Raw genomic sequence first — 18982 nt, 5'->3', positions numbered from 1 at the left:
TGATGTTTCCAGCCATAAGACAACCACAGCTCACTCTCTGCAGAGTCCAGGCAAAAACAGTGAAGGAGCCTAACCGGGGGCTCACACCAAAAGCGTTGTGAGCGACCACAGCTGCTCACAACCCGCCGCTTCTACTTCTTCTGCCGCCGGAAGGGGCCAAAGGGGCGGGGCTTATATGTATAGCAACTAGCAGATATATATAATAATCCATCGGATCCCTCTTTCACCATGGATCCTACTCTGGGCCTTCTTTGTGTTTCTTTATGTTTGCGCTCTGCCGTTTTCCGCTTTTTTCCACCTTTTTTCCGCCTTCGGAATCCAGATCGGCCCTAATTGGCTGTCGTCCCTATTTACTCCGGTAAGAACGTCCATCTTACTCAAAGTCCTCGTTCACGTTGTCAAAATCTGATAAATATCCTGCCATGTTGCACAAAACTATCAGCAGCAAACTCCGTGTGAAGTTAGCCGACTGTCACAGAGCACGGAGTGAATAAACTGTGCTGCAGGGGGGCGTGTGGATGAAGTGGTCCCAGTAGAGTGCCTGTGTAGAAATCCCTCCGTTAGCTCTCCTATAGCTGCCACTAACCGAATCATTATGGCCCTGATATGGCTCCATATGCTGAGTCCCACGAATAAAGGAACTTCTCCTCTTTGCCTTTAACGAAGTCTTTCAGCCCCAGACTTGTCATTAACTCTTTTTTTCCACATTCTGAGGGAAGGAGGATCAACATTTTTCCCATTTGGTGCATCATTTTCTTGCCTGAAGGAGTCCAAAGTCGGTCGTTTTGGTTTGTTTCATCGTTTTATTGAAGTCTTTTGGGTTCACTTGGTTTCATTGGAATGTTTTGGACAGACCTTCAGGTACTTTTATCCAACATCCCAGAATCTTTTAAGCAAACTCCGTGTGAAGTTAGCCGACTGTCACAGAGCACGGAGTGAATAAACTGTGCTGCAGGGGGGCGTGTGGATGAAGTGGTCCCAGTAGAGTGCCTGTGTAGAAATCCCTCCGTTAGCTCTCCTATAGCTGCAAGTAGCCACATAACAGAAGCTATGAGCTAACAGAGCTATAGCACATGTTCATTCATTCATTCGTTCATTCATTAGCTCTCCTATAGATGAAGTGGTCCCAGTAGAGTGCCTGTGTAGAAATCCCTCGGTTAGCTCTCCTATTTCAACCCGTAACCGACCATCTCCAAAGCACAACCGATGGCTCAAATCTGGATTTGTGTACTTGACAGTAGAAACTCTCGAGGACGCAGTTCTTCTTCAGACCTGCTGATGCTGAAGATAATCTTCACCTTCATCTCCACACTGATATATTCAATAAGTCAGCAGTGCTCTGTGTGGTTGTGTTTTCATTTCATTACAGGTAATAATTAATATTAATGCGTCTATAATCCCTGCGGCAGTCAGAGTACCAGGTCGAGTTAGCAGTTTGGTTTTAGTGGCCTGAGAACAGAAACAGGAAGTAAACGTTTAAAACGGACCGGGTGGTTGTTGCTGTTGTTGGTGTTTTACCATGAAGCCGAGGAGGAAGCAGCAGAACTGAGTCACCGCTCTGAGAGCATCAAAGCCAAATTATAGATGCTTTAACTCTATGAATCCACCTCATATTTGAAGGTTAAACACCTACTTTACCTCCTGAAATCATTCAGCGACACGCTCAGAAATAAAACACTGGAATACTTTTCCTCCTCGGCCATCTTTCCTCCATCTGCAGTGCAGATAAAGTCACCTCCAGGTGCATTCTGGGTAAAAAGGGCGGAGCTAGAACACATCCGGGCACTTGGACCGTCATAACCTGAGAAACGGCCGTCAGAGTCTGACGAAAAGCAGCAGAAATGTTCAACTGGAAGCTCCGAAAAAAGGGCAAAGTGCTCTGAATAAGACGCCGGCTGCATCTTCTTTCATCGCCTCAGATTCTTTTCTTATTCACTGGATCTGACGGAGGAAACCGCCGAAAACGGAACATTTCACGTGAGCATTTTAATGGAAATCAGCGGGCTTGTTAGCTGAGAAGGACGCCAGCAGAGAGCAGTCATGTCCACCTCCTCCAGTACTGGAAGGAAAACTCGAGTCTAAATAACGGTTTTCTGCAGCCCTGGTCACAGCCATCAGAAGCATCCAGAGGCCTGAAGCTTATAAAACGGGTAAAAGTTACCTGCTGGTTCAGGATGTCTCCGGGTTCTCCGGCTGTATCCACAGCAGCCATCTCCTGAGAGACAGAAAGAAGAGTTCATTTCAGGAATATACCGAATCTTTGCAGGACTTTTTCTTTATTTCTTACACGATAATATTGTCACAACATCAACAGAACAGAAAGATCTCAGGGAAACAGAAAGTCTCAGGGAAACACAAGTTTAAGCCAATCTCCAGCTTGCAGACAGATATCAGAGGTCACACAGCAGAGGATGTGATTCATGAGCTTTAGGGAGACATTCCTGCCCGTGATGGAGCGTCTAATGTGCTCGTTCCAGCTCAGGGACAAACCAGAGCACGATGAAGTCTGCAGAAACTGAGCAGGTGAGCGAACGGGCCGAGTCACCGGGAGCTACTTCTGCAGGTTTGGATCAAGGACGGTTCAGATGTGACAGAGAACCTGGACTGGAGTCGGGTTTGGACTCTCCCTCACAGATTCCTCCATACTGATGGCATAAAAAAGGGAAGTTTCCTCCAAAATCTGCCATAAATCAAATCCTCTTTACCACAATCCTCACAAAAAGTATCCAGAAACAATGTTTGGAAAGACCTTCCTCAACATATTTTATACAAACTGGACATAAATCCTATTTTTTATGTGGAAATATAGAAATGTTCCGTTTGTTTTCCACGATAATAACAAAAAAACCCAGAAAGAGCTAAATTCAATGAGTCTGTTGATCATTTTAGGTCGATTTGACCCTCATTTCTAACCTTCAGTCGGAACACTGAGCAAAGCCATCCAAGGAGCTGTGAAAACATTTAATTTCAGCTCTGAATAGTGTCCTGGTTCTGTTTGTGGTCCTGGTTCTGTTTGTGGTGTTACTGGGTCAGCAGCCGTTTGCTTGTGTTCTTTAACGCAACATGCGTTAAAGTCGAGATGATAAAAAAGGAAAAGAGATAACAGAAAATAAACTGATCTCCTCGTGGCTGCTGCTCAGATACTTGGAGCTAGTTTCCCTCAGAAAGGTTCCGAAGTGAGTAAAGTATGAAACCGGACCCCGGAGCGGTCCTGGCCTGCTTCCGCCCGCTCAGATGCACCTGAACGCACCCCGCGAACTGCTGCTAAAGGTGTTTCTAACCGTCGGAACGGGTCACAAAAAGCGACAGGTTTCAGCAAACACATCACATGGGAATTTGACCCAAAATGTTCGGATAAAACCCCCCCAAAACAGCGTTGTGTTCTGTTTTAAAGTTCGGCGGTGGTCACCTGGAAGTCCAGTGAAGCACTTCGCGGTCCGACCGGGTTCAATGACGGTTACATCCGGGTCCTGGACCGCAGCCGCGTTCTACCTCCGGCGAGCGCGAGAGAAAAGGGTTTTAATATTTAAACCCGAGGTCCGTTAGGTTGGAAACCAGCTGGTTAACAGAACCAGAGCAAGCGCTTGATCTAAGACGCGCATGCGCGAACAAACGGACTCCCCCCCCCCCCCCCCCACTCCTTTTTTTCCCTCTCAAAGCTTTATTTAAACATTTAGCGAAGCCACACAGTTTCAATTTAAATTTATCTAAAAAAAAACAACAATACCCAACTGCAGCCACCGCCATAAAGTTCCTATTTGTAACCTGTGTCTTGGTTTTTACAAATATATGTGTATTTTGTTGAGGTGAACCTGTACCTCTTTCCGAGTCCGTTGATGCAGTGAAGGAGGAAGACAGAGGAGACGATATAAGAATCAACACAGTTTTATTTGCGCAGTTTGCAAAGTGCGGAGAACAGTTCAGTACAATACATGCGAACAGCACAAAGTACGGAAAAGCTCTGTCTTTGTCTAGGGGTGTGATGTTATATAGACTTGAGTTCAGTCTCCGCCTTATGAGATGTGTGTGCGTCAATATCTTGTCTCTTCCTCTATGTGTGTGCGTGTGTGTACTGGTATAAGGCGTTACTTTCAGAAGACCGTTGTGGGTGCGGTCCTAGTTTTACAACATGTTGTTCTCAGAGATATTTCCTTATCAGGCTGCTGTGCAAGCACAGAAATGAGCAAGCCGGTTATACAGGATATCACCTTATACAGCTATCCTCACTCACAATACCCCCTTTTGATCTCTATTAAGAGATCACACAAATGGCTGAGTAACAATACATGACTAAAAATAAATTGAAAAACCCCACGCCCCCTTTTGATAACAACAAGATGATCACACAATCTCCGACATTCTGATGATATCATCTTCATCTATATCAGGATCGGGAGGGTTCAGCAGTGGCATTACCAAAGGGGAGGGAGCCTTCCCCTCTATAGTGGTAGTTATAAGTCTAATGGCAAGTGAACGGATACATGGGATACAGCAGCAACCACAAGTCACCAAAATAGCGACGAATATAGCAAGAGATACAAAAAGTGACATTATCAGAGTCTTCCATTTCCCAAACACCTTGGTCAGCCATTCATCCAGCGGATTGTCAATCCCAGAGTGTTCATGCATTATTTTAGAGAGCGTGCGCAAACCTTGTAGGGCTTTCGATACCGAACCATCTGGAGCCGTATTATTGGGGATAAATGTGCAACACATATCACCAAACATGGCACAAACACCACCTTTTTCCGCTAACAACATGTCTAAGGCCATCCTATTTTGCACCGCCATGAGCGAGGTGGGAGCTGTCTGTTCTGCCAAACCTGCAACAGCATCCCTGGTCAAATTGGTCAGTCGCAACACGTTATAATGTACATAATTAATCCGATCCACATTTTTATTCGGAGTCACCGGAAAGAAGGCCGCTATAATAGGAATATTCTCGAATCCTGCCGCAACTTGATCAGCCAATTTAAATTCGTTAGGAACTCCACGTGGTACTCCTATAGCATCCATGTAGGTGGGGTTATCAACTGATAAATCAAAATTGTGTGTGCTGCGCCGTGTAAGAATATGGCGACGTCGTCGGCGAGTCAAAGCCGCACTGTTGTCCCGTTCCCCATGTAAATGTCTTAACCTATCTCCTAACAGGATAAGAGGAGTACGTAATCTGACCATCGCGCAAACCCCCGTGCTGTGAGGTGGGACCCTGACATGTAATTTAGGTTGACCACAATAGAAATACAATCCTGCTCTCGCCCACCCTCCTAATTCATTACCTGGCCTCATCCCCCGACACCATGAGGGATCTATAGCGCCTAACTGAACATCGGGTGATGGCTTGGTATGATTAACCGTGCAGCGCGGGGATGTAATGTTAAAGCACACATAAGACCCATTACCCTTCTCTGGCGTAAATGGGCCAACTATAGTCTTGTTGCTAATTGGTGGGAAAAGACTGCCCAGAGTCTGGCAGCTTGTATCTCTGCCCCAAGTGAGATTCATCATACATTGATACCCTGATGTGTCATTAGTAATTAGAGGAGCTGGGACGGTAACCAGTTTAGGGCGCGCAGACGCACAGGCCACGCAATCTCCTTTACTATTTTCCTGAGCAGTTTGAGCTACCCAAGATAGCCATAAATTTTCCTCTGAGACGCCAGTGGCCATACGCACTACATCTGCGGGTTTCAGTTGAGAAAAGTCAATTACCTTAAACTTAGAATTGCTGTCTTGGATTACCGATTCGGCCAGTTTCTTATCCTGTCCAACTGGTGGGTTTACAGTTGTGTCTGGCGAAGGGGTGCTAGTTAAATTGACTGGTGGTGTGATGAAATTGACTTTTACAAAAGCCTGAGGGTCATTACCTGAGGTCTCCACCCCGAGAATGAAATACACTGTTTTGTCATGATTTTGCCCTTCCGGGTGAAATCCGCCTGTCATTTTATCAATTGATAACATGAGAGGGTTCAGACCTTGCTTATCATTAACCCATCCTTCTCTGGCTAAGGCGACTTTCGCAGCTTTGGTTGCATTCCCATACGTATAAGTGGGCGTCCATGGCCCTGTATAACCCACCGCCTGACCCCACGAGTGGCACAGACGCTTCCACCACGTGGAGCCACCTGGCGTTCGACGCCTTGCGCAATCTTCACTTACAAAGGAGTCAGCACAGAGATAAACATCATATCCTCTCCAACCCGCTGCATTGCCTCCGCATTTAATAACGTCGCACAAATCGAATTGAAACGCTGTGGTGGAGCCTACTGTGTAATTCAACTCCAAGCCGCCATATTGGTTCAAACAAAAATCTTGTTTTTGAGTGTGTCTTGTTGAGGTGAACCTGTACCTCTTTCCGAGTCCGTTGATGCAGTGAAGGAGGAAGACAGAGGAGACGATATAAGAATCAACACAGTTTTATTTGCGCAGTTTGCAAAGTGCGGAGAACAGTTCAGTACAATACATGCGAACAGCACAAAGTACGGAAAAGCTCTGTCTTTGTCTAGGGGTGTGATGTTATATAGACTTGAGTTCAGTCTCCGCCTTATGAGATGTGTGTGCGTCAATATCTTGTCTCTTCCTCTATGTGTGTGCGTGTGTTTACTGGTATAAGGCGTTACTTTCAGAAGACCGTTGTGGGTGCGGTCCTAGTTTTACAACATGTTGTTCTCAGAGATATTTCCTTATCAGGCTGCTGTGCAAGCACAGAAATGAGCAAGCCGGTTATACAGGATATCACCTTATACAGCTATCCTCACTCACAATACCCCCTTTTGATCTCTATTAAGAGATCACACAAATGGCTGAGTAACAATACATGACTAAAAATAAATTGAAAAACCCCACGCCCCCTTTTGATAACAACAAGATGATCACACAATCTCCGACATTCTGATGATATCATCTTCATCTGTATCAGGATCGGGAGGGTTCAGCAGTGGCATTACCAAAGGGGAGGGAGCCTTCCCCTCTATAGTGGTAGTTATAAGTCTAATGGCAAGTGAACGGATACATGGGATACAGCAGCAACCACAAGTCACCAAAATAGCGACGAATATAGCAAGAGATACAAAAAGTGACATTATCAGAGTCTTCCATTTCCCAAACACCTTGGTCAGCCATTCATCCAGCGGATTGTCAATCCCAGAGTGTTCATGCATTGTTTTAGAGACTGGGTTCACATAACCAGAAGATCAGGGGTACAATCACGCACGTGATGGCTGCACAACATGTGAGAATTTTCCAACTCCCAAACAATAACATTCTAATATGTTTCACTGTGTCTCAAGTATGATAAAAATAGCAAGCAAAACTTTCTTGGTAATTCAGACCTTATCTATCAGGGTGCTCTAGGCGGGGTTACCCCTAGAGGAGCTTTAAACCTTATAGTTTGTCAACATTACCCAACTCCTTAGCAAATAGCAAACCTTAACATGATTATAATTTGGTATGACCTGTAAGAGCAAGTTTAAGCAAAGCCCCAGCAAACACGATTATGAGTATAACAAATCCAAAAATAAAAGAATTCAACTGCGATGACGTCATCTGGTCCCGTTCTTCTGAAAAGCACAACTCCGGGTGCTCTTTAAGGAAAGTCAGTCGCTGGTAATATGAAGAGGGTGAGGGCTGACGTTTCCAGATGAGGGTTGAGTTGGAGCCCGGGTCTAACACCCGTCCTGCTCGTCAATGATGTCGTTGCAAGGAGGCAGAAGTGTACTACTGCTGCCTGCACAATGCCAACTGTAGGAGTGAGGAGAATATCGTTGATTGCCCGTAGGTCATGTGCCATGCGATATTTACCTGTCCCTTTCTTTTCAATAGGTAAAATGGGTGTGTTCCACTCTGAGGACGAGGGTTCTAACACCCCCTTTTGTAACAGGCCATCAATAGTGTCCCTAAGTCCTTCTTCCGCCTGAGGTTTATGAGGATACTGCCTTATCCAAATAGGGGGACCCACACGCACCTGGAATGTAATGGGCTTGTACTTAACTTGTCCAACATCTGTCGGACCCTGTGCCCATAGGTGTTCAGGGAGGCTGGCGAGTAGAGCTGCCGCCTCCACGTGATCTGTACGTTCACGGCCATGATGTCTAGAGATCTGTGCATGCTCTAATGTGACTGTATCTTCCCCTGAAACCTGAATGCGATATGTGCGAGCTTGCGCAGAATACTGAACTTGTGGAAGTTGTGTATTTACCCAATCGGATTGTAGGAGTGCCCGTTTAACAATACTCCCTAGCTCTTTTGCCTGATGCTGTGGGTGTAATGCCAATGATACATGTGGGGCCGCTTCTTCTGCCATCATATACCAGGGAAGTTGTGCAGAGGTCAGGGCAACACCTGCCGCCACGCCTTCAGGCGCCACATAAATATTATGTGTCTTAATTTGCCAATCTCGACCTTCAAGTTGGTCCTGAAAATTTTCCTGATACCAATCTGTCTGTAACCCATCATAAAATAGAGTAACATGGGGTGAATCTGGAGGTGAGACATAGGGTTCGAGTTGGGAAATCCAGGGTTTCCACTGGAGGTAAGCCGAGAGGATACAACGCCGCTCAGATGTTTCCGGCTGTAATAGACCCCAGTATATGTCCGCGTATTGTTCATTCACTGGCTGCACAAGATATTGACCAGTGATGTTCTCCATCGGTCCAGAGCACGGCAAATGAGATCCATCAGGCATGACAACAACCAGGCCATCGGCGCTGCAGAGTATCGTGGCCCCCAGTTTTATCAGGAGATCTCTTCCCAGCAAGTTCATCGGTACAGAAGGTGAATGTACAAATGGATGTGTCACAGTCTGTTTTCCCACCTGGGTGAGTAGCGGCTTAGTGAACGGCAGTGTCTTTTTCTCCCCAGAGAAGCCCATAAGCGTGATGGTATGCGATGACAGGGAACCAGATGGTACAACTTTCAATGTGGAACATGTGGCTCCGGTGTCAACCAAGAAAGGCAGATCTTTTTTCTCAATCTGAACTGACAGCATCGGTTCTGCCGTAGTGATGCTGTCTGAGAGTCTCTGTGGGGTGTGTCAATATTGACCGGACTGGTCAGAGTTCTCCCCATTGTCCCACAATGGGAACTGACCAGCAGCAGCTGCTCCCCAAGGCTGCTGAGGATACATAGGTGCAGTAACAGGAGGTCCGGAGCCGCGACCCCTGCCTCTCCCAGGAGGACCACTATCCACACCTTTCTGTGCTCTTGGATTATGTGGGCAGTTTCTTATCCAGTGATTAGGATCTCCGCAGAGATAACAACAACGAGTCTCCCCCGACTGTCCTCTTCCTGTACCGCCCCTTAGTCCCTGACCTCTCCCCCCAAAGCCTCTACCCCTCGCTGGTCCTCCCCCATGTCTTCTCCCGCCTGATGGGGGCTGCGGTACCCATGGTGGGACCGGAAATAAATCAGGAACCTGTGGTGGCTCGGCAGCTAACATGACCTTCGCAGCTTCCCCTTTTTGTTTTTTATTTTTATCATTACATTTCTGTCTAGCTTCCGTTAACTGTAATTTTAACAGCTGAACCTGCAATTCTTTTAAGTCATCCTGTTCCTTCTGCGTATTATCTTGAGCACGGGTGAGGTGGTGTATTAAGTGTTTCTCCCAGACATGGGATTCACTACCGAGCATGTCCGGGTTATTTACCATGGCTGTTTTGCTCTCTCTGAGCTCCAGCTTTCCCTGGGTGGCATCCTGTGTGTTTCAACCATAAATCCTTGCTCTGATCCACATACTCCCTGGGATTTTGTTTGGGGTCCCATCTCATCTTTGGCATTACGGTGGCGTTAGGTAGTGGATATTTTTCTCTCATTGCTTTCCCTATTTCAGTGCTATGATGCGTGAAAGGGGTGTCATCTGTCATTCTGTCTGTATGAGCGATAGTCTCAATTTCTCTCATGTCCCCACCCGTCATGCATCGTCCTGCAATAGCTCTAAAGTCCCCCAATGCCAATTTCTGTCCTGCCGTCAGAGAATCCAATTTGCTGAGCCACAGATTTCCACCTTCGGCTACAGGTGGTAGTTTCTCCACTATGGCCTGTATGTCCCCTATAGTAAATGGTCGGTACCGGTCACCTTGTCCTGGTACTGCTGTTAGTGGGTACATTGTGACCGGAAGGATTGTCCCACCACGTCGGCGCTGGCTAACTCTTCTGCCTATCGTATCTGTCAGTTCCTCTGCCACCTTCATTCCTTTCTCTACACTTCTCACCAGTCCGTCCCTTTTTTGACAGAGCTCTTCTATCTCTCTCCGACATAACTCATCTAGCTCTCTCTCTTTCCTGACGGCTGAATCTTCCTCCTCTTCCCTCCATGTTCCTGCCAAGCTAAAACTTACTGGTACTTCTTGTCTTTCACCTTCCCACTGTCCCTTTCCTTGAAAAGAAGCTGTCCCTGCTGCTTCTGCTTCCTCCTCACAATCTGAAATCTCACTTCCCCTCCTGACCTGCCTCCGTGGCTGTGGTGTGACTTCTCGTTTTACCGTGGGCTGTGGAGCCTGTTCCCTTGCCCGTCTCTGCGAGAATGGGTCTGGGGGCGCCGAGAGGTTATCACCTGTGAAGGGGTTATAAGAAGATTTGGACGTCGTCCCTGTCCTTACTGAAGTCTCAGAGATTGATGCTGTAGGAGTGGCTGCACCTGCTTCAGTCACACTGTCACTTACAAGTGTCTCTTCTGAGGCTCCAACCTGAAGTGTACCACTAGTCACATATAGTGTGGGATATAACCCTGGTGTCGGTGCAGCAGGCGGTGCATATGGAGGTGGGCATGTAGGAGTGTCAGGTGCAGTTACCATTTGTTTGCCTCCTGGTTTTCCTGCGTTCTCATGGAGATGTCTCACACTTTGCCAGAAGACCGCCAGCTCAGACCAGCCCCGTCGTCGCTCCTCCTGCTCTTTCGCCTCCTTTTTTAATTTTGAACGTTGCAGCACACCTGCCTTTTGTCCCTGCTCTGCCAGCTCTTCTTTCCTCACCTTACATTCTTTCTCCTTTTCCCACAACCAGGCCCCTAACGGACCGGGGTCTGACATTTTCTTGCCCTTATATCTCACCAATTGTTCCACTTGTCCCTTCATGTCGGCTAATTTCCTGTCCCTACCCTTTTTAGGTAACACTGCCCCTGCTGCTTTTAACGTATTCTCTAACTGCAGCTCGAGGGGCCTCCAGGCACCCATACCTGGGCCCCATCCCCCATCATCTATTTCCCTGTCAAACTCTCCCTCCATTTTACTTCTCTTTTTCTAAATTCTGAGGCCAGCCGGTTTGTATGACGTACGTCCGAGCAACAGGCCTTGTAAGGTGATGGTTTATTAACGGCCAGTCAGTTTGTATGGCATAACACCCGAGCAACTGACCCTTTTGACAAACCAAGCCACTTGTGTTAACACCGCTAGGCTTCAATGGCTCAGACAGATTACGTTATCACCGTTAGGTTTCCTCTGTCTGATTGTCGAGTTTGTCAAGACACCGTTTTATGCACCATTCACCTTTAGACACCTCAGAATTTTGTTCTTCCCACAGCCCACTTCTCCTTCTCTCTCTCAAACAAATACAAAACACACAAAGCACGTTAAAATCTTCACAAATTTTTTCAAAATGCACTTATAGAAAAATACCTCAGGAACCCTGTTCCTGTACTCTAGTATAGGGGACTCTAGCCCCAAACAGACTTCAAGAATTTATGAGGAGTATAACCTCAAGGGACTCTAACCCAACTCCGTAGAGTATACTACTTTAGGGGACTCTAACCCCAGGGACTCAAACCCAGTAGAATTCGGGGTGTCTTCACCTCCCCGGGACTCTAACCCAGCAGCCTCTCAGGCTTCCGGTTCCTCGTCAGGCAACCGGTGGGGTCCGCCACGACCAAAGACAGTCTGTTTTATCCTCTTTTATATTCACTTTTCTCTTATAGTTTCACGCAGTTATCGACATTAATTCTTATCGTCTTTTGCTGATTCAATCACCAGTTTCAGGACAGGACACGTTGTTTCAAGATATTCAATGTGCAGAGTTTGATAAAACAGGTTCTGCTTACCTCTGTGTTAACGTGCCGGCTCGTGTCCCGTCTCTGTCACCGTGAAGGAATCTTTTATCCGAATGAACTCCGTCCTCTCCTCACCACATCCCGGACGAGCCCCCAAAACTGTTGAGGTGAACCTGTACCTCTTTCCGAGTCCGTTGATGCAGTGAAGGAGGAAGACAGAGGAGACGATATAAGAATCAACACAGTTTTATTTGCGCAGTTTGCAAAGTGCGGAGAACAGTTCAGTACAATACATGCGAACAGCACAAAGTACGGAAAAGCTCTGTCTTTGTCTAGGGGTGTGATGTTATATAGACTTGAGTTCAGTCTCCGCCTTATGAGATGTGTGTGCGTCAATATCTTGTCTCTTCCTCTATGTGTGTGCGTGTGTACTTGTATAAGGCGTTACTTTCAGAAGACCGTTGTGGGTGCGGTCCTAGTTTCACAACATGTCTTTCTCAGAGATATCTCCTTATAAAGCTGTTTTGCAACCACGGAAATGAGCAAGCCGGTTATACATAATATTTCCTTATAAGGCTATCCCCACTCACAATTTCTAAATATATAATTTTCAATTTGTAAAACAAAAAGCCATTTGTGAAAGTGAAAATTCCGTTTGTGAATTGTGACTCGGCATTTGTGGATCACCAGTCACGCGTGTTCACTGAAAACAACACAAAGGTGGCTGAAATAAAACTAAAACTTTAAAAATATATACAGACGAGCAACAAACAGCATCCATAAACGTTATCACACCCAACTGACGCGTCCCAGAGCTACTCTATAGCTCTGACGCGTCCATGTCGTTACTATGGTTACTGCTTATCAGCCGTCTTTCTTTCTTCTTCGTTCTTTTCTTAAGCCGAGCCGTAGATACCCCAGTGAACAACAGCGCCACCTACCGGATGGTGCTTTGTGACTCACGAGCAGTTTGTTTGTGGATTTGTGCGGATTTTCGGAATGTTTAAAAAATGCGATTCTGAGTCACGATTCACAAACAGAATTTTCAGTTTCACAAATGGAAAATGATATATTTACAAATACACATATATTTGTTCAAACCAACACACAAGTTACAAATAGGAAATTTGTATTTGTGGATAGCACAAGGCGTATTTGTAGCTCACCCTCTGTGCGTTTGCAGTTATTTTTGAGACAAATTTAAGCCCATAACACAGCGCTAGCTTGAAAATGTCAGATGCACCTGAGTAGTATTCAAACGTAAGAAACTCCCCTTGGTTAAAGTTAAATGTTAGAATGAAGAAAAAAGAAAAATTGAGCGTGTTATGGTTTTAAAAAGTGGAAGTTAATAGCTACAGAAAGCCTTTTAGGTCTGATCAGAGTGATTTTAAAAAAGCTGCCCCATGTATTTATCTTCAGTAAACTTTATTGTGTAACTGTGTATTTACAGGTCTGCCTAAAAGTCTTTTCATAAGAAAAGATGACGCTCTTCTGCCTTAGATCACACCCAATACTTCCCCTTTATGGTTTCACTCTTGGTGAACATCTCATGGTGTCATGTGTTATTTTTAAACTTACTTTTTTTGGTCTTGGCCCGACCAAACTGGTTCCAAACCTCAAACTTTTTTAGTGTTAGTATAAACATTTCATAATCAGCTCAGTGTTTTCATAACACATGTGATGTGGTTCAATGCAGTTCCTTACTTCTTAATAACAGTAAGATGAGTAACGTCTGAATGCTGAGGAGTATACAGATCAATTAACTTACTTCAGTCTTACATAAAGAACACAACATAATGAAATATAGAGTCATGTTTTCTTAGAAAAGCTGCAGTTCGAGTCCTCACTAAGACCAGAAACGATTATAATATCACTCCAATCGGGCTTCCTGTCCATCAAAGAGTTGCTTTTAGAACTCTCTTCTGATTTAAAAGCACTCAAAGAGATTAACCCGGTTATTTCCCAGTCATTCTGCTTCAGCCGAAAGCCTTTTTACCCACTTCAGTGCGAGGAACAGGAAGCATTTCCCTAATATTCTGTTTTTTGACTGCTTTCCATCAACAGCAGAATCGTTCTGTCTTTATTTAGAAGTAAATTCCCACAAATTGAATTAATTTAAGGTACAAATAGATGCACCTGAACTGTAGTAACAGAAATATTAGTAACAATATAAGGAAAAAACGCAGAAAAATGTGTATTTTTACCTGTTAATCAAAGCCTCCTGGATGTCTCTAATGAATGTGGTTTAAATGTAAAATGTTCTGAGCTCTGATTTGTTTAGAAGACGCTCCTTTATCTGAATTATCATAATGACAGCGTCAGTCAAATAACACTGAGCCGATGGAGCAGATCGCTGATACTGTTTCCATGCAAACACAAAGCTGCGCTGATGTGTGTGAAGGGAAGAAATCATTCCTTACATTTGGGCTGAGAGTTTTGTTTTAGGACACTTTGAAGTCAAAGTCAGATTTATTTGTAGCTCATTTCATTCAAAAACAATTCAAAGTGCTTTAAATACAATAAAAGAACTGCAGCAGGGAGCAGAAAAAGCATTAAAATATGTAAAAGTAATGTAAAAATAATTAAAATGATTAAAACAAGCAACAGTCTGGATAAGTTAAAGGATTTCCTGCAGATTTCATGCTTAGACACATGAGAAAATAAATGTTTTTAACCCGGATTTAAAAGTGTCTCCATCTGGTGACAGTTTAGTCTCCTCTGGCAGTTTGTTCCACTTGTTTTCAGCATAAATAAACAGCTAAATGCTGCTTCTCCAGGTTCAGTCTGGACTCTGGACTGGACCAGCTGACCCGAGTCCTTGGATCTCAGAGCTCTGCTGGGTTTAGATTCTCTGAACATGTCACAGATTCTGGGATTTATAAACCATCAGCAGGCTTTAAAATCTGTTCTGTGACTGACTGGAAGCCAGAGTAAAGCCTTTAAAGCTGGTGAGATGTGTTCAGGTCTCTCTCTTGTTCCTCAGCGGAGGATTGAACCGCCGACCCTCTGTTTGCTGGATGTTGAGTCGGAGCTCGTCTTTGCATCAGAAATGGATTTGAATAAGTCATTTTCAGCTCTCTGTTTGCATCCAGAGTCTCTTTAACCAAATGGACTGTTTTTGTCTGAATTTTCTTACGTTGAGGATGTAGTGAGGCGATGGGTGGGGGGGGGGGCAGATTTATAAAAGATGGACAGTTCTGGCTGTTTCCCACACTGACTGAATCTCCTCCCTCAGGTATGTTCAGCTTCATGCTTCCTTTATTTCTGTTAGATTTCCTGAAATGCTGTTAACTTACAATCTTTTCACTGATTTGACTTTTTCTTGAATTACTTGAATAAAAAAAACTTTATTCAACTGTCTTTTGGGTTCGGGTTAAAATGTGTTGTTTCAGTTGTTTTATTAGCAATAAGGATTTTATTTACACTCTTTCAGCTCTCAGTCATGATGAGACGTGGATTCATCCTGCTGCTGATCTCAGGTCTGTAATCCTACCATCGTGGTTAGTTGTGATTAAATGTGAAGAAAACACAAGAAGGTTTAAACTCTCTGAGCTATGCTCAAATGTGTCCATTTTTAAACAATTTGGCACCATTTTTTGAGGTCTTATTGACATGTATGAGACAGGCTTTGGTTAAAACAGATGCTGGTTTAAGCACAGCGGCTCTTCTCTGACAAAACTGTGGAAACCAAGTTCCTTCAGTCCAGCGTTGAACTGGACCAAGTTGTTAAAACAGTGGGATGAAAAGTGGCTGCTGCACATTCACAGTCTTTAGCTAACTCTGCTGGAACATTAGCCTCAGATATAGTTTATCCACTGGGCTCTTATATCCTCTGAGGCTGCTGCTGGATGGAAGATGCATGCTCCTCAGTGCAGCTGACAGCAGAACATTTCCACCAGAAGCTGGCTTCATCCGTCCAGCAGGCTGGATGTGGGGGGGGGGGGCTTAGCAGAGAGGGCGGAGTCAACGGAGTCCATTAGCTAAGCTGTTAGCGTTAGCTGCTGCTAAAGGAAGAAATAAATCAGTAAATAAACCATGAGGAGTTATTTCATTAGCTAAGCTGTTAGCGTTAGCTGCTGCTAAAGGAAGAAATAAATCAGTAAATAAACCATGAGGAGTCATTTCTCAGATGCTTCCATTTCCCTGCTCTGAAGTTCAGGCTCTGAGAGTTGGAACTGATCCTCTTTGTGGCTCAGTTCCTTCAGTCCAGCGTTGAACTGGACCAAGTTGTTAAAACAGTGGGATGAAAAGTGTCTGCTGCACATTCACAGTCTTTAGCTAACTCTGCTGGAACATTAGCCTCAGATATAGTTTATCCACTGGGCTCTTATATCCTCTGAGGCTGCTGCTGGATGGAAGATGCAGGATTTTCTAGCTGGTTTTATCTATTTACTTGAACTTTTTGGTCTCTGACTGGATTCTGTTCATATGTTGGTTTATTTTAAAGTCCCAGCAGAGAATTTGGCAAATATTTAGCTTTTCTGAAAACCATTGTTCGTGGTCCCGTTCTGATCTGTTCGTCTCTCAGGTCATTTGCTGGTTTGCGATCTTCAGCCTCATGGTTTCACGAGACATTTCCGCTACGTTGGTCTGTTGAGGAACTGGACCGAAGCTCAGAGTTACTGCCGGGAGAAGTTCACTGACCTCGCCACCATCCAGAACAGCGCCAACAACACTGAAGCCCAGCAGGCCACAGGCAGCTCACAGTTCTGGATCGGACTCCACAGAGGTCCCTGGAAATGGACGGGTTTCACCAGCACCTCGTTCAGCAGCTGGGGCACGGATGAGCCGAAGGGCGGAGACTGTGCGGTTATAAATAAAGCGGGACAGTGGTTCTCCAGGGACTGCACGGATAAATATCCTTTTATCTGTATCTCCTGTGAGTCGAATCATTCAAACTTACTTCTGTTTGTCATAGTTTAATGTGGAAAACCTCTAAGAAAAACCTCTAAGAAAAACCACAGAAATCCACATTTCTGCCGTTCCTCCAACACAAAATTTAGGTTGTTTAGTTGTTTTTTTATGACAAATAATTCGCATTCCTCGCTATCCAATTCTCAAAACTGCTGCATCAGTTTGGAATTTGTGTCATTTTCCACCTTACGGCTCAAAATAGCAGGATCTTTCATATTCAGTTTATGTTTTATGCATTTAGCAGACGCTTTTATCCAAAGCAACTTACAGGTAGGCATGTAGGGTAAGGGGTCTTGCCTAAGGACCCCTACTGGAGGTAATACCTTTCATGCAGGGGATTTGAACTCAGATCTCCCACATGAAAGGTGGCAATCATCCCACTACACTATCCAGTCCCTATATTCCTATATATATATCCCTATATCATATTGTCGTTAAATATTTCAAAGTAAATGTATTCATTAAGCAGGAAGGTGCTCCATCTCTTTGTTTTGGATCATATTGACCAAACGTCTGCAGGTTTTTGACCACTTGTCTGATTTTTGTACATTTCTTCTCAGATTTTGGGGTTTATGTCCTTACAAGGTATGAGAGGACCTGGAAAGATGCTCAGTCTTACTGCTGGAACTGGCAAAGAAACCTGGCCACGATCACGAGTCAGACAGACAACGACAAGGTTTCCCAGGCAATGCAGAGCTGGTCAAGTCCGGAGTTCGCCTGGATTGGTCTGAGCAGAATGTCGGTGTGGTCAGATGACAGCAGCGCCTCCTACAGGCAGTGGAACGCCGTGCAGCCCCATGAAGAAGCAAACTGCGTGATGATGAACTCGTCTTTGGTGACCTGGTTCTGGAAGCCATGTGATGAAAAGCACTTCTTCCTCTGTTACGTCGGTGAGTCCTCCTTCACCGCCCCGGCGGACTCTGACCCTGCAGGTCTCATCAGGCTTTTTGCTGTTTCTCTGCAGATGTCCCACTTCCAAAATCCATGATGCGATTGGTGAAGATCCGACTGAGCGCAGGATCCGCAGACCTGATGGATCCAACGGTGCAAGACTCCATCCTGCAGCAGGTTGGACGCCACAGGAGTCAAAGACCTTTAATTATTTCTCAACACAACAACAAAGAAGATATGTTTCTAAATGTGTTAGAAGCTGAACAATAGCTATGATCAGGGCGGCTCTGGATATAGGCGAACCATGCCTAGAGCGCCATATTATGCCATATTATGTTGCTCCAGGCAACCGCCTGGTTCGCCTATACCCAGAGCCGCCCTGGCTATGATGTCACACATCCGTAGAGCAACCAAACGTGTGACAGGATCGAGTTTGTCGAACATTTCTTAACAACATCACAAAAAATGAAAAGATGAAACCCACTTTGATAAAAGCTGGGAAATTTCTACGGTGCAAAAAAAAGGTCACAAAGTCATGATGTCTGAAAATTTCTGTCACAAACCAGAGTCTGAAAAAGGGTCAGACTCTGGTTTTAGGTGTTTTTGTCTGCTTTGAAAAGGATTTTAAAGAGGAATGGAAACAACCCGTGACTCACCAGCTGTTTCTGGTCTGAGCTGCTAACGATAAACTCAGATAAACCAGATATAACATCCCAGATATTTCACAGAGCTCTCTCTAGTTTCCTCTCGCGGATGTCCACCACAGTTGTTGTTATTTTCCTCCTCCAGGTCTATTTCCTGTTAGGACAACTGCTTCTTCTACTGAAACACAACCACTGACATCGTAGCCTATAGCGCCCCCTTTGGTGACACCACACAGCCGAGTTTATTCACTTTAAATCATCAGTGGAAACGTGTCAGATGAATGTTTCCTGGCTTTGCGCCTCAGATTTTCTTCCATGGTGAAAGAAAAACCAGCTCCCGTGAGCTCTTTGCGCCTCAGATTTGAACCTCAGAAGCTCCTTCAGATATGAAAACCGCTGATAAAATGTGTTTCAGCTCAAGCAGAGGATGGTGGATCGAGGGATCGAGGAGGAGGTGAAGCTGAGGTGGAAGACGCAGCCTGACGGGAGGATTTTCCACAGAGAGGATGAGCGAGCGCCCCCTGCTGTCTGTGAGGAGGACGACGCCTGCGTTTAA

The 18982-nt window shown here is 45.1% G+C and overlaps 1 protein-coding gene across 1 annotated transcript; it reads left to right on the top strand.

Moving 5' to 3' along the window:
- Positions 1-6059: 6059 nt before the first annotated feature.
- Positions 6060-18982, top strand: LOC140315801 (secretory phospholipase A2 receptor-like). The gene is made up of 5 exons (XM_072393380.1): positions 6060-6165; positions 16506-16856; positions 17452-17781; positions 17856-17959; positions 18842-18982. The coding sequence occupies exons 1-5, from the start codon at positions 6060-6062 to the stop codon at positions 18980-18982; spliced, it is 1032 nt and encodes a 343-aa protein (XP_072249481.1).

Source organism: Leuresthes tenuis, unplaced genomic scaffold (assembly GCF_036924035.1).
Source record: "Leuresthes tenuis unplaced genomic scaffold, fLeuTen1.0.hap1 SCAF_10, whole genome shotgun sequence".
Lineage (NCBI taxonomy): Eukaryota > Metazoa > Chordata > Actinopteri > Atheriniformes > Atherinopsidae > Leuresthes > Leuresthes tenuis.
The sequence above is the reverse complement of the archived record's forward strand: the minus strand, read 5'-3'. Positions and strand labels throughout refer to the sequence as shown.